The following is a 13,879-nucleotide window of genomic DNA, read 5'->3' on the forward strand; positions in this document are numbered from 1 at the left end:
AAAATATAAATTAATTATATATATATCTTTATATTCTTTATGCTAAGGCTTCATTCACATTGGAATTGTGGAATATCTATCCAATATCTTATATTATATTTTTTATTGTATTGAAACCTCTTAATGTCAGCCTCAGTTTTTATAAGTCCAGATGTGTTTTTAATTAAAACATCACTATTAATATGAAAATAACCTTGAATTATTCTTTAATAATGTTTTCTATATACGGTCATGTCTTGAAAGAAATCGACTTTTATTGTAAGTTTATGCCTTTTGTAATAATTTTATATTTCCGACTGTGACCCATATCAAAAACTTCGATATTGAAATGAAAGTGAATGTTCACATAAATATTTATTTTTATTGAATAAGATACTGAACTATTAACGGATATTTAATATCTTTCCTTAGTAAAAGTCAAAATTTTTAATAGCAAGTCCTAGAAGTAATAAAGACGATGATTATAAATAACTCAGGGCGAGGCAAGTGTTTCTGCGGAATTCCTACATAGTAATTTCGTATCTTTTTTAATTTAATGCTCCTTTTTTCGAATGGCTATTAAAATTATTTAAGCCCGGATGTGGGGAGCGTGCAAGGACGGTACCCCTAGTTCCCACATATCAAGGTCAACTGAAGGATCGCTTTAAATTTATGACAGCACGATTTACAAGTATTTTTTTATATACTACTAGTTCTCACGTATTTGAAGACCGGAAAATGTCATGTGTTGAAATTTAACATAAAATTCACTTATATACTACCTAACTAGTTGTGATTCACGTACAAACTTTAAACCTGTTGCAATTGCATATGTAAGAGATAAAGTTAATCGTATGGTCGACCTACGGCATCATTAATATCATCAATATTTCCTAAGAGTTGCATTATAATAAATACCATTGACAAAGCTCTATAGAGTCACTTACGTCATACCTAGCTGCGGAGAATACAACTGAAATTATGTAAATTTTTTTAATATGTGAATACTTGTATCTATGTGAGGACTACTAAAAAAATTTTACGGAATATAAATTGCTACTTGCATTAAATGTGTAACCTATATTAGAGTTAATTGTCATTTAATAGAGCTCTTTAGGGTTGTACATTGACACAATGTCAACTGTCTGCAAAAAAATATCCAAATTAAATAGAAATAAATATATATCTTTATTTAAATTTCCATCATTAGCAGTAGCTTATTTTAACAAGGTTTCTATTTCGCTTTTAAATATCAAATTGTGACCTATGAGAGACTGCCACTTGTCTTGAGTGTTAAGTAGGTTTAGCGTGTGTGATGAATTATTTTTCAATTATTTTTCAGCAACCGTGATCACATCTCGTCTGCCCGTGATCACGGTTGCTAAAAAGTAACCGAAACGTCGGTTGTATTTAGTTTTTTACAAAAATAAAGCACGCGTAGTATATCCGAAAAATATTAGTTTCATTTAAATGAATAAAACTCGCGAAAGTCTTAGATCTGTTTATAATCTGGATGATTTTAAACAAAGTTATACGATGAATAAAGAAGCAGAAAGAAGAAGAATTTCTTAACAATATAGTCCAGGTTCAATGCTCTAGTCCACAAACAGGACACGAGAATTATAAACAGGACTTGCATTCATGATGCAACCCTAAGATGATTAATATTGAAGACCTATTACATTATTACATGTTGTGATTACAGAAATCGAAAGTCATATACGAACCATCAGAAAGGTCAGATCGCAAATAGATCTTTATAATAATATTAGGAATGCAATGTACCTATAGTCAGGGTTATTTCATTAATAACCGTTGCTTGTGTACAAAAATGAAACTGTTTCACAAGTTAAAATCACTTCAATTAATTTTTTCGGACAGTATCATTCCTAGAATCATTGTTTCACACAAAACTGCAGTTATCGTAACGACTCGACGTAATACGTCACAGTAAAAAAATCACTTGTAGACGTAAAACGTAAGTTTCACTTTCGGCACGCATCGCTCCGTCGCTGAGGTCGTTGGTATCTTAACCGTTACTTTATTAATCGATTTTGAACCTTATGTCTCGAAAATATGATATATTATTTAAGATGCTGAACATCGTGATTTCTGTACGACTAAACTATCTTCAGACATCACAAGCTTCGTTGGAGATGAGATATGCTGTTAGTGTTATGTAAGTAAAATTCGGAATACATCAGACAGTAGATATTGGATAAATTTCCTAGCTGCTGTATACTAAATATATATAGAGAAAATATTATTATAAGATTGTGTTGCTTTAATTAAGGTAAACGTGTTAGAGCCGAGACATTCTCCGTCAGGTGTTAGGTAATGAATTGCGACACCCCACAGTGGCCACTGGCCAATGTAATAGGGTCGTCGTTGTATAATTTGTTTTGGTTTTCAACTCGTCGGAGACCTCGTCGACAAATACAAACAGTCTCATATACAAAAGACATCAATTTGTTTTAAGAATGGATGAAATTTTTGTTAGTGCCACAATCAATCTCAGGTGCTGACTAAAACTATAGAACATAAATATACTCATAACATAAATATATGTTATAATGAAATTATAAATGTTTAATATTATAAATAATTTAATTTAAATCAATTTCTTTCATTTAAGTTTTAAATTTAACAGTTAAGAATGTTTGGAACTCGAAGCAAGCATTATATTAAAAAAAATTGAAGTCCTTGTTAGTACATTTAATTTTCAAATTTTTGGGACTATTTTATTGTATAAAATGTTTTTAATATCAATGTGATAAAATGAATGTTATGCTAAAATTTTTATTTATTATGTGTACTAAAAATATACTGAAATCAATTAGAATATTTTGAATAAATCATTTTCATTTAAAATTAAATGTTACCATATTTTTTATTTAAAAAAGACTTTAGATTGAAAAGCGGTCAATGTTCGGCAAAAAATATTTCTGCTAATAATTTACGTGTCACGATATGATAAAGTCATTTAAATCCGAGCACTTAACCTCACGAGAAACTTAAGCTATTCTGTTGCAATGCAACGAAATGATCGTTCAATACTTGTCCAGGAAAATCCAGTTTTTTTTTTAATATATTGCAATAGCCATATTGAATATTCGCTCAGAATACTTAGATTATACGATTCGGTTAGAAGAAATCACGGAAATGATTTCACGATACTTGACATTGTATGGTAAGTAAGGTCATAGTGAATTCGCCATCGATTTGCAATGCTGTAATACACCATTGTTGTCCACCGGTCACGATCTCGATCAATGGGTCAGAGTTGACCCCCTTGTCCCATTGACAACAGATCACGAAATTACGGTTCTCACTAAATTATCTTTTATTCAGAAATAGGTCTTATCTATTTCAGAGTGTTTACGAGTGTTAAAAAAACAAGTTTAACTGAATAATTCGAACAAAACGTTAATAAGGAATATTAGTAGATTTCTTAATAGAGATAAATAATGATGCGTGCGTGGTATTAATTCTTAATTCTAGAGGTTATATCGCAGTGAGATGACGAGACTCATAGCATCATATTCGTTTGAACATTAACAACCTGTGTTATGTAATTATGATGTTAAACGATTTGGTAATGAAGGTTCAACGGAACTGTACGGCATAATCGCTGTATTTAGGATGGGCATTGTAAATTTGTTACAGTGTCGTTGTCACGATGATTTGAGACATGTGACATTATCTAAGGTGTCAGCTAAATCGGTGGAAGAATTTGACACGAGTTCAAATCCATACAATAGTACGAAAATTTCGAATGTCAGTTTTGCAATTTATGAAAGCGTGAAGCTAACGAGTTGCATGCGGCTGTTAGTCATTTCATATTACGTTGTGAAGTCAAACCTAACGAGATGGATGTCGTAAATATAAGTTAAATGAACGTTCCAATCGATGGTGATGTCGAAGCTAATTGTAACATGAGCGCACAGGCGGCATTGTGAGACATCGCATTCTCACGTCCTTAATAACCCTCGGAAACCGTTACAAAAAGTCAAGCATAGACAAAGGAAATGAAAACATATTATGTACGCGGAACAACTATGGGACACCGGTGTTTATTAAATTAAGCAAGCGATACGCAATTTGTAAGCATTACTTGCACAAGATACATTTCGAAACGGTCATTCGCACAACCAAAGCGCATTCTGGCGACAAAACGCTTCTATATAAAATTAACGTCACTACTAGTTGCTTGAAATAAAATACATTTCTTGAGATATTTCTTCGATAACAAAACTTTCTACGTACTTTCCTACAATAAACGCTGCTATTAAAGATCAAATGGTTTCTGTGGCCCTGTCATTTGTTAACCTACTGTTATAACAGTATTTATGTGAACTCATCCGAAACACGAGGTACATGGACTCGTTCGCCTCGTGATTGATGTATAGAAAGTAAAAAACAGATTAGGTGTTATCGAATGGACATTATAATTTCATTGTTTTGCCGTTTCGTGATAATACTAATTTGATATCGACTTGGACGAAGGTTATTGATATCCATTAATTGTAACTTAGTAAAGACTGACATTTATATACCTTAGTAATTTATGCCACATATTACAAATTAAGTTTTTTATAAATATAAACACTGTAACTTGTTTTTGTTGTAGGTACATAAATATGTTTAAAAGCAGTGACGCATGTAACTGAATTTCATGATGTATAGCATTTTCAATTAATTTTTATCCAAATAATTAAATTTTAATGCTTTGAAAGAAGTATATTATTATAAAAAATATTATTGATGATTTTTCGTATTGCATAAGATATTAGTTGGTTTGTATTGGTCGTCAGAGAGCTTTAATTATATCCATTTTATATGACTGACCTTATACAGTTTATCTTTCTGATACCAGACATCCTCTTCTTCCTCCATCTGGGTGGCGAAAGCCTGAGTGAGATCATCGCGGGAACGCGACAGGATTCGACGCCGTGACACCATCTCTCCGCCAGTCGTCGCTTCGAACGGTCCTAGACTGTAAAAAAAGAACATCATCATCACTTATTGTGTATTATTTTGTACTTTAGGCATATGTTTTAACAAACGTCTGATTACGTTTATATTTACGTCAATATCTGGGTCATAACGGACCAAAGCAACACAATTGACAAACTTTCTAAGATGGATTAATTTAATACCCATCTACATCGTCGTGAGAAACAATAGTTTTGTAAAAGCATGTTTTATTGTATTTGTAACTTTTATACTTATGATCTCTTCATTACTTCTCCATTCATACGGAATGTTATTAATGATGGGACATTTGTCAAAATCCTGTGTATTTATAAGAAATACCAACATCGACTCGAAGAGACTTTAAACTGAATTATCATATTCTTCTAGTTTAGGCAAATAAAAGTGTGTTTATCGGTAAATATTACTTACTCATATCAAGTATTATAAAATTTTTTAATTAGAAAGTGTTATTATTTTAATTGGAAAAAAGACGTCTATAGCATATAATTCCTATAACAAAAACGACAACGAATTTGTTCGTCCCATCACTAGCATCTTTAAATCAGGGCTAACAAAGCATTATACACGCTTCCTTCCGACTCAAACAATATGTGGCATTGGATTCGGCATTGGCATTATCTAATAATCAGTTCCTCCCATTCACGGCGTTGTTTGTATCTGAGGTAATGTAACAATGGTTAGTGTTGTCGGAGAAAGTATCGATAGCGCTATCTCGAACCACTTATATATGAAACACTAAATAATGTTTGTGATATTTATTATTATATTTTCATAATCTTTCGTTTTTTTTTTCGTATTACAAATTTGAATGTAATTTTTCGTCACTACAAAGAATAAGTTGTAATGATTATGTCAATAAAGTTGTATAATTTATATAAAATAATAAAAATAAAAAAAAGCGTTACTATATACTTTTTGTTGTAAATTTTTTATGTTCAATATGTCGAAGTTTCTGTAGGAATACTTTCACAAGTGATTTAGTGGTCTATTAACTATCATTCGCAACCTGTTACAACCAGCGATCGAGATAGCTTTGTTTTTCAAACCTGTCTGATTTGCTACACCCGATATTGTCTATTCCAATCCAAGGAAAACCTATACTAAAGTCAGGAGCTTAGAGATGGCGTTAAAGAAAATACAAACTGCAATTTCTAAACAAGATTACGTTTTGTTGCTGCTACATTTGTACACTTGACCGGTTTTTATTCTAAATTAATACAAGGCCTATAATAAAATATAAAGATTAAACCAATTCTAAACTAAACGTGAATATTTTATAAGATTTAAACATAATATGCATAAGATCTCACCGAGTCCAAAATATAATAGATATTAACTCGTAAAACACTGAAAGACGAACTCCCAAGTTAGTTTTATATAAAATTCGATTCCTGTTAAAGTTTTTATGGAAAATATACGACAGGATAGATGGTTCACAACAGAGAACCTGTTCCCGATGCACTGACCTATATAACAGACGGGGTTTAACCGGTTTAATGACAGCACAGATAGCGCAGTTAGCAAGCACATAGATTAATTATAATTACATAATTACTTCATAAATAACAACGATATATTTAACTAGAATATTACGTAGTTAATTATTTAAAACATGAATCCCATATAATAAATTATTATTACTAAATGAACAATTTGACATTTAGCTAATAATTTATATTACATTAGGCTGTCATCTTGTTATAAACAGACAATAGTTTAATCATTGTGTGTATAAATAAAGTTCAAACAATAACATAGCATGTAATCTGTTAAACGTTACATTGATAGTTAATCGTTGTAATCGTTGTAAACGTAAAACGCTTTCGCTATCAGCTATAAAACCCGTTAAATCATCACTAGAACCTAGCGGAACAGGTCTTGCTTCTTGCTGTTATTTTCTTTTTATGCAATTACTACGGTAAAGGATGCCTCATGCCACGTGGGGATGCTATCTGGATATTATGAACTTGTTACTATAGCAGTACTTAGCGAGGAATTGATAAAGTAATGTCTTTATTATATAACTTCCTAACTAGATATTTAAATTTCTTTAACATAAGCTTGTGTTACTTTAAAATATCTATCAACAAAAGTAATTTGACCTAAAAATTGTTTATGTTATAAATAAGTACTTAGTAACCTTCTATTATGAGATCCCGTGTCTATTCGGTAATTTCTTTATAATATCCCAAACAAACCATCTCCATGCCAGCGTTTTTCAATAGTAACAAAAAATAATTACCGTTACAAGTGTTTGGTGCGTTGCAACACTATACAAAATTAACTAAAAAAAGCCAGAGCACATTCTTCACAAACTACTTTCCAAGTCAAATGACAACGTGCTGGAGTTCCTTAACACATTCTATTGTGCTCAGTGTTTTCGTCTTGTGTACAATTTTGACTTTTATTTGTCATAAATATACGGCATATAGGACTGAAGCGTTCGTAAGTTGACGCCACATTCATGATTAGACGCGTTCTATTTCTCAAAAACGATATATTGTCAAAAATATTTTCGCAATTCATGTTTTTTGAAGCCTCAGTTTTTCTGTTTGGCAATGAAGTCATTGAATTGGGTTCACGGTCATACTACAGCTTGCTGACAAATGTTAATTTCACATATATATAAGCCTTGACGTTTTAAACATTTTAGTTTTTTATTGATTATCTTCAAACTTTTTATTAGTTTTAAGGTGGGGTATTAGCGGCGTCATAAAAATTATGTACATCCCAAGGTTTCTAATAACAATGAATATTAATTTAAATTATTGATATAATGGACTGCTTCAAAAATACTTATACAATGACACAATAACAATGTCATATGTGAACAAAATACAGAATAAATTTTGCATAGTTTTAGTGTTCCTCTCGGTAAACCCTCAGTGTAAGTACCACATATTAAGATCACTATGTGGGATGGATGGAAAGAGTGACATAAACAATATGTACATAGATAAAAAATACCTAAAACAGTATCAAAAAGTTTACATATATTAAAATGCAAAGACCTTAATAGACTGTTAGTACATTTTGATCATACTTTGTCCTTTAAGATCATGATAATAAAAAAAAACTTAAGGTTCAGGGAAATAGAGATGTCATTCAATACACCGAATAAGTGCATACAGAAAAACAAATAATAAAAATAATACAGGGAAAACATCAGAAGTTATAAAATATAAATAGGACTTCTATAGGTAAAACCAGAGAACAGCGAGAAAAATTGGATTAACCGGACAGAATAGTAAAACTGTAGGTGTAATGCGGCTTCGTCTACTTCCATACGTGAAACCGATAAGGCGTCGGCTGAGAAATGTCATCTGATCACACTCACGATACCAACTGGCCATCTCCGAGAAATACATCATCACAGACATTAGGAATTGTTTTTTGAGATCAAAGCTGATGACAGATATACCTTTTACGCGCAATGTCTTTACTTAAACAAATGACTGTTTTTTTAGCAAAAAAAAAATAGTTATTTCAGAGTGCATCTTCCATCTTAAGTTCCGAGGTCAATTGGGCTGGACAGGTTCTGTAACGGGACAGCATCGCAAGGATCTAGCCAGGTTATCAGACACTGGACATGGTTTAAATGTTAATTGCATACGGTTCGCAATGGAAGGAAAAACATGTTTTAGTATACTAGAGACAGCAACCTTAGGTATTTTAGATCTAAACAAAAAGAGACGTGTATTGAATTCATATACGTATTTTATATTAGAGTTGCGAGAATATTATGTATGCGCAAAAAGAACTGTTATCTTCTAGGTGTGAAAAAGTCATACTCGGATTAAAAATAAAAAAATGACATTAATTAATCCAGATATCTACACTTTACATTGTATAACACACATTCGCTATTCTAATGCGGATTATTCAAAAACAATGAACGGTTCAGAAAAATCGTAATAAACGTATTTAAGTTACAACCGAGACTTCCTTTATCATCATTGTAAACAAAATTTAAAGTTGATTAATTATATGAGCTTACGTCAAAATTAACCGCTATAGAGTTCCTTATCGCCCGCCAATCGAGCTACGTTTAATATTCGCATTCGCTACTGATTTCGGATTCTCCGCACACGGCTTGATGTTTAAAACACCGCTAGTAACTTTAATATAACTAACTTTATGGCTTATTTCGTCCGATTTAAAGCCTCAGTAATTTGATTTTGAATCAACAAGAAAAAACAATTTGCGTTGAGAAATATAACCATTTTCAAACAGATGTTTCAAGTTATTAAAAATTTAAAATATTTAATTAACTCCCTCTAATGTACGATTTTGTTCGAGTTGGTAATTTTACTAGTTTTTCAAGAATCCTTCATCCAATATCAAAAATATTTACATGATACTACTATGTCAACAAAGCTGAACGAGTGGAAACGTGATAAAAATCGATTTTTGTACTGAAATTAATAAGCGCAAAAATAAAATGTAAAACGAAGACAAATTGAACACCTTACCCTTATTTTTGAACTTCATTTTAAAAGAAAACTACATATTTTTGTCTTTTCTGTAGGTTCTAAATAATCAGTTTAGATGGACGGTAAAATTATAGCGACAAACTCCAAGTTTACAGAGGGCATTTTTTATATAAGTGACATTTGACATTTAACCAAGGTCAAAACAGAAACAACAAACCGACAATTCGAAGATTTGTTTGAGATGAGATTTACTTGGCAGAATTTTAACAAATCTCTTATATGTATATTTTAAGGTATTAGATTTTTATGATAGCTGCTATTTGTTAGATGGTCTTATTTTTCCTTTAAATTTTATAATATTATTTTTTCGCGAATGTTAAACCGTCTATCAAGTTAATATTGAAATTTTATTTAATATTTTTAAACTGACCGCCATAAGTTCATGTCACATCCGAATCATTAGGTGGCATTCATTCCATTAAATTTATTTATTTATAAAATTATTTCCAACTATACAAGCATCACAAATAGTGATAGTAGAAATTTTTATATTTAAACAGAAATTGTGAAAGTATTATAGATCATAAAATATCTCGCCGATTACTCTTCATAGAATGGCTTAATAAATATTATGATGATTTAAAAAATATGTATTTGTTTCGATTGCAATATAAAAGATAAAGTTATTCAAAACTATACATAAATTTTCATACTGGTTCGTTGACCTTACTTTCGCTATTACAAAAGTCACTTAATATCTAATGTCAAAAATGTCATACAAATTTTGTATACCCTTAAGTTAGTACTAATTATGCAAGGAAAATAATAATAGGAGGAATTTTTATTACGATAATAGAAATCAAAACTATATTCTTAAAAAAGTTTGTCTGTCTGTATGGTATAAAAACTAATTCATAGACTTTTACGTAATTTTCCTTTTTTTAGAACTCTCTATTAAAATGTAGGCTACAATTTAACGAAGAAAAACGTCGAAGACATGGTAGCTGACTAGTTTATAATAAAATCATTATTGAATTTTATATTTTGCTATGTTTTATATAAAGTAATATTTAATAGTTAAGTTTTGGATACACTTTTAAAGATATTATTTGAATTCACAAGGAAAAAAATATACAATTTTATTTCCTTAGAGATCCGTGTGTATGGTTTGTTCCTTTTTTGGTAAAAATAGTTATTTTACTAATACTTGACGCTCCGAAAAAGGAATTAACTGTAGATATTTTTTGTTTTTATGGTCGTGAGAAAATTAAGTGAGCAAGGTGAGCTTATAGGACTTTTATGTTATAGTTTTCTTAATTAATACGATGTAGAAATATTTTTGTAAAAAATATCAAGTGTACTTATAATTCGTAAAACTAAATGACTCTTTGATAAATGTCTTTTCTTCTAAATACCAGTGTCAAAAACTTTCAGAAGGGGTTTAGACGTAGTAGAACCTTAAATAGACAGTAATCTTATTTCATTCTTTCTTTCTTCTCATTTAAGAATAATTATTCCATACACAATCGCGGAAATTTACTTTTTAACAGAATCACAAAGACTTTCACTTTAACTATGTATCACAGTCTCAAACTAAATATTGCGTAACACAAACGCAGTCATTACGAATTGTTCAATCATCAATGGCTTCTTTTTTTTCTGATGGAAGTTGAAAATTTCGCTTTTTATCCTAATAATACCTTCTTTTTATTCTACAATCAATAGTTAGCTTTTTGAGCGTGCATCTTAGCATTAAGTACGATATTTTTATTGTGTGCAAAGAAGTAAACAACAATGCCTCGAGTACGAAAATTTGAAATGTAGGTAAAACTAATTTTACAGATTTTGTTAAGGGTCTTTTCTAAAACAATCAAAAAATTATTTCGTTCCTAAACATAACATTGACTCTACAACATAATAATACCTATGTATGTTAAAGCTTTATTCGTTTATAAATATTGAAGTGAATTCGCATATTAAATATTACAGACTATGTATAAAATAAAAACTAATTTGTTCAACATTCTCATTCAGTAATAACTAATAAGATAGCTTTCCTTACTCCGTGCTTATAACAACAAAGTAATGTTTGTTTTCAAAGCGTATCAAGGATGCTTTAGTCATGTTTATATTAATTACCTTAGATGGATCAATTATAGAGGTAAATAGTTAACAAGTACGAGAACCCTCACGCGAACAATATTAAAATATATATGGTAAAAATAATTATAAGGAAAGACGTGAATAGTAACAAAGTGTTGAAAGTGTCTCTCTATCTAAAATACCCTCGTCAATGGTAGATTAAAATACGATTACCTTTTTTAATAGTAAAAATAAACGAATGCACGCATCTGATGGATTATTTTGAGCATTATCTGTAGAATAATTCCTCGTCAGGTGACTTGCGTATACTATCTTTGAATGACATCTCTTTTATAATTCAATGTATCTTCATAACGATGTAGGCTAACAAAAATGCAACCATTATTGTTGTATCCGAAGGGTTTCTGCTATTTTAAAACCCCTGAATGACGTATCGGTCCGCAGATTGACTCTATAGAACATTCCTTTACACGCAGATTGACACTATCTATGCCATTGTACCATTAAATTATTTCTTTTATATCATTTATTGTAGAGAGATATACTTTTACCTAAACAGACAATCACGTGATGGCTTATATAAAATTCATGAGGCGTGAATAGAAACGGAAAAACGCCTAAACTTTCACGTACATACCTCGGCGTAGATATAGACGAAGACCTTGACAGGTTCGTCTTCTTCAGCCTGAAGAGTCTATGATTTCGCAAATCCATCCTTCAAACACTATACGTCCACACACTTCAACCCACTCTCAACTAATGAAATAATTAGAACAGCACATCGCAATCTTATTAACATAAAAATTTCAAGTTCTTGTTATATTACTTGCATTGTTACATTTGGTAATCCCTTTCATACGTATTTGAATCGACGTTCGAGTGAACGAGAGGAGATTATCATTGTCAAAATCTACTGATGTAATTGTGAATGCTCCCAAACCTAGTGTTTAATTTAATTTGTTAATATAAAATTACTATTATATCACAATTGAGCTATTAAGGCTTTTATATCATTGAAGTATTCTTTATATGAACAAGTGTAAGTGTTTAAATTTAAAATTTAAAATATTACGAAAATATATAAATTTTCTGCACCATTAGTTTTATGAAATATTAATATAGTGATTTCAGTTAAACGAAGAGAATATGTACAGTACAGTAATTCTGACCATTAGTCTTTATAACTATTACGAGAGTCGTTAAAAAGATTTATATGATATACTTCTTATGTGTTATTTATTAAAAAAAAAACTTATAACGCATAATGTTTTATTTATATGTATACAAGAGATTTTATTATGGACCTATATATAGCTTCCCTACTATTGTCTGCTGCCGAAAGCCTGTCGAAATTGTATCCGATTGGCGAGATGATAGCGAGCGGCACTTTTGAAGGAGAATTATGAATAAAAATATACTTTTGCATTAAATATGTTGTGTGTATTATGTTGAATAACATTACTATCCTATCTAACAAGACACTCGTATTTCGTTATCGTTATAAAACACTTTATATAAAACTCCTATTCTTATTTGAATGACCTTAGTATTATCCTAATATTAGGATTTATTCCATTTCAGTTTTATTTCAAAGTTTTTTAATATCTCTAGTGTATGAATAGATTTGTTTTAAAATATTGGTTCTTGCTCTCGTAGTTGATCCTTACAATGGAAACCTTAAGTTAAAATGTAATTTTATTATAATCTTACCTTTGGTTGAACTTAAAAGAATATTTTTTTCCTTCTTGGCAGATGTTTGTACACTGATGAAGAGGCTTTCATTAAAAAAATATTCACAGTTCATATTTAAAATATATTGTAAATAAAATAGGCTATTAATTAAAATAAAAAATATATTAATGATCTCCATACCACTATTATTTATAAAATTAATTATAATTTCCTTGATATTTTCTATAAATCTCGCTTAAACACTGAATCGTGAGCGTTGAATAATTGAAAGATTCGATCATTATCACCTGTGGTTGTTTTTTTTTTTATCTGTGGAATATCAATATCGATTTAAAATCGTTAAAACAATAATACCGTTGGCACTTCACCGTTATCAAACGACATCCGCATACTAACTAAACTTACATCGCACTGCCAAAATAACTGTTCTGGATTTTTGCTCACATTGTTTTAAAAAATATATATTTATTAAATTGATAAAACTATCTTAATGATTAACGAAATTTATTTCTATAGATAATTTCGGACGTGATTTCGAAATAATTATTTCTTTACAAATGTTTTCATAGCTGTTTTAATTATATGAAAAAAATTAATATAACTTTATTGTATTCAACGGAGTTAATGAAGCCCATATATTAGAAGAAAAAATGTGGCAACAAAAAGTCTAGTCT

At 30.2% G+C, this 13,879-nt stretch overlaps 1 protein-coding gene across 4 annotated transcripts in view; it reads right to left on the reverse strand.

Moving 5' to 3' along the window:
* LOC116779101 (uncharacterized) overlaps nucleotides 1–13,879 on the reverse strand; it is a 90,567-nt gene that overhangs the window by 35,479 nt on the left and 41,209 nt on the right. For 2 of the 4 annotated variants that reach the window (XM_032673266.2, XM_032673267.2), the window contains exons 1-2: nucleotides 12,151–12,264; nucleotides 4,828–4,975 (exon numbers count right to left, since the gene is read on the reverse strand). In XM_032673266.2, coding sequence (XP_032529157.1) covers nucleotides 4,828–4,975; nucleotides 12,151–12,227 — 225 coding nt within the window. In that variant the 5' untranslated portion in view covers nucleotides 12,228–12,264. Of the gene's footprint in view, nucleotides 1–4,827; nucleotides 4,976–12,150; nucleotides 12,265–13,879 lie in introns of those variants that run through there. The other 2 variants (XM_032673269.2, XM_032673270.2) reach the window with 1 other exon arrangement.

The sequence above is a fragment of the Danaus plexippus genome, chromosome 6, assembly GCF_018135715.1.
Source record: "Danaus plexippus chromosome 6, MEX_DaPlex, whole genome shotgun sequence".
Taxonomy (NCBI): domain Eukaryota; kingdom Metazoa; phylum Arthropoda; class Insecta; order Lepidoptera; family Nymphalidae; genus Danaus; species Danaus plexippus.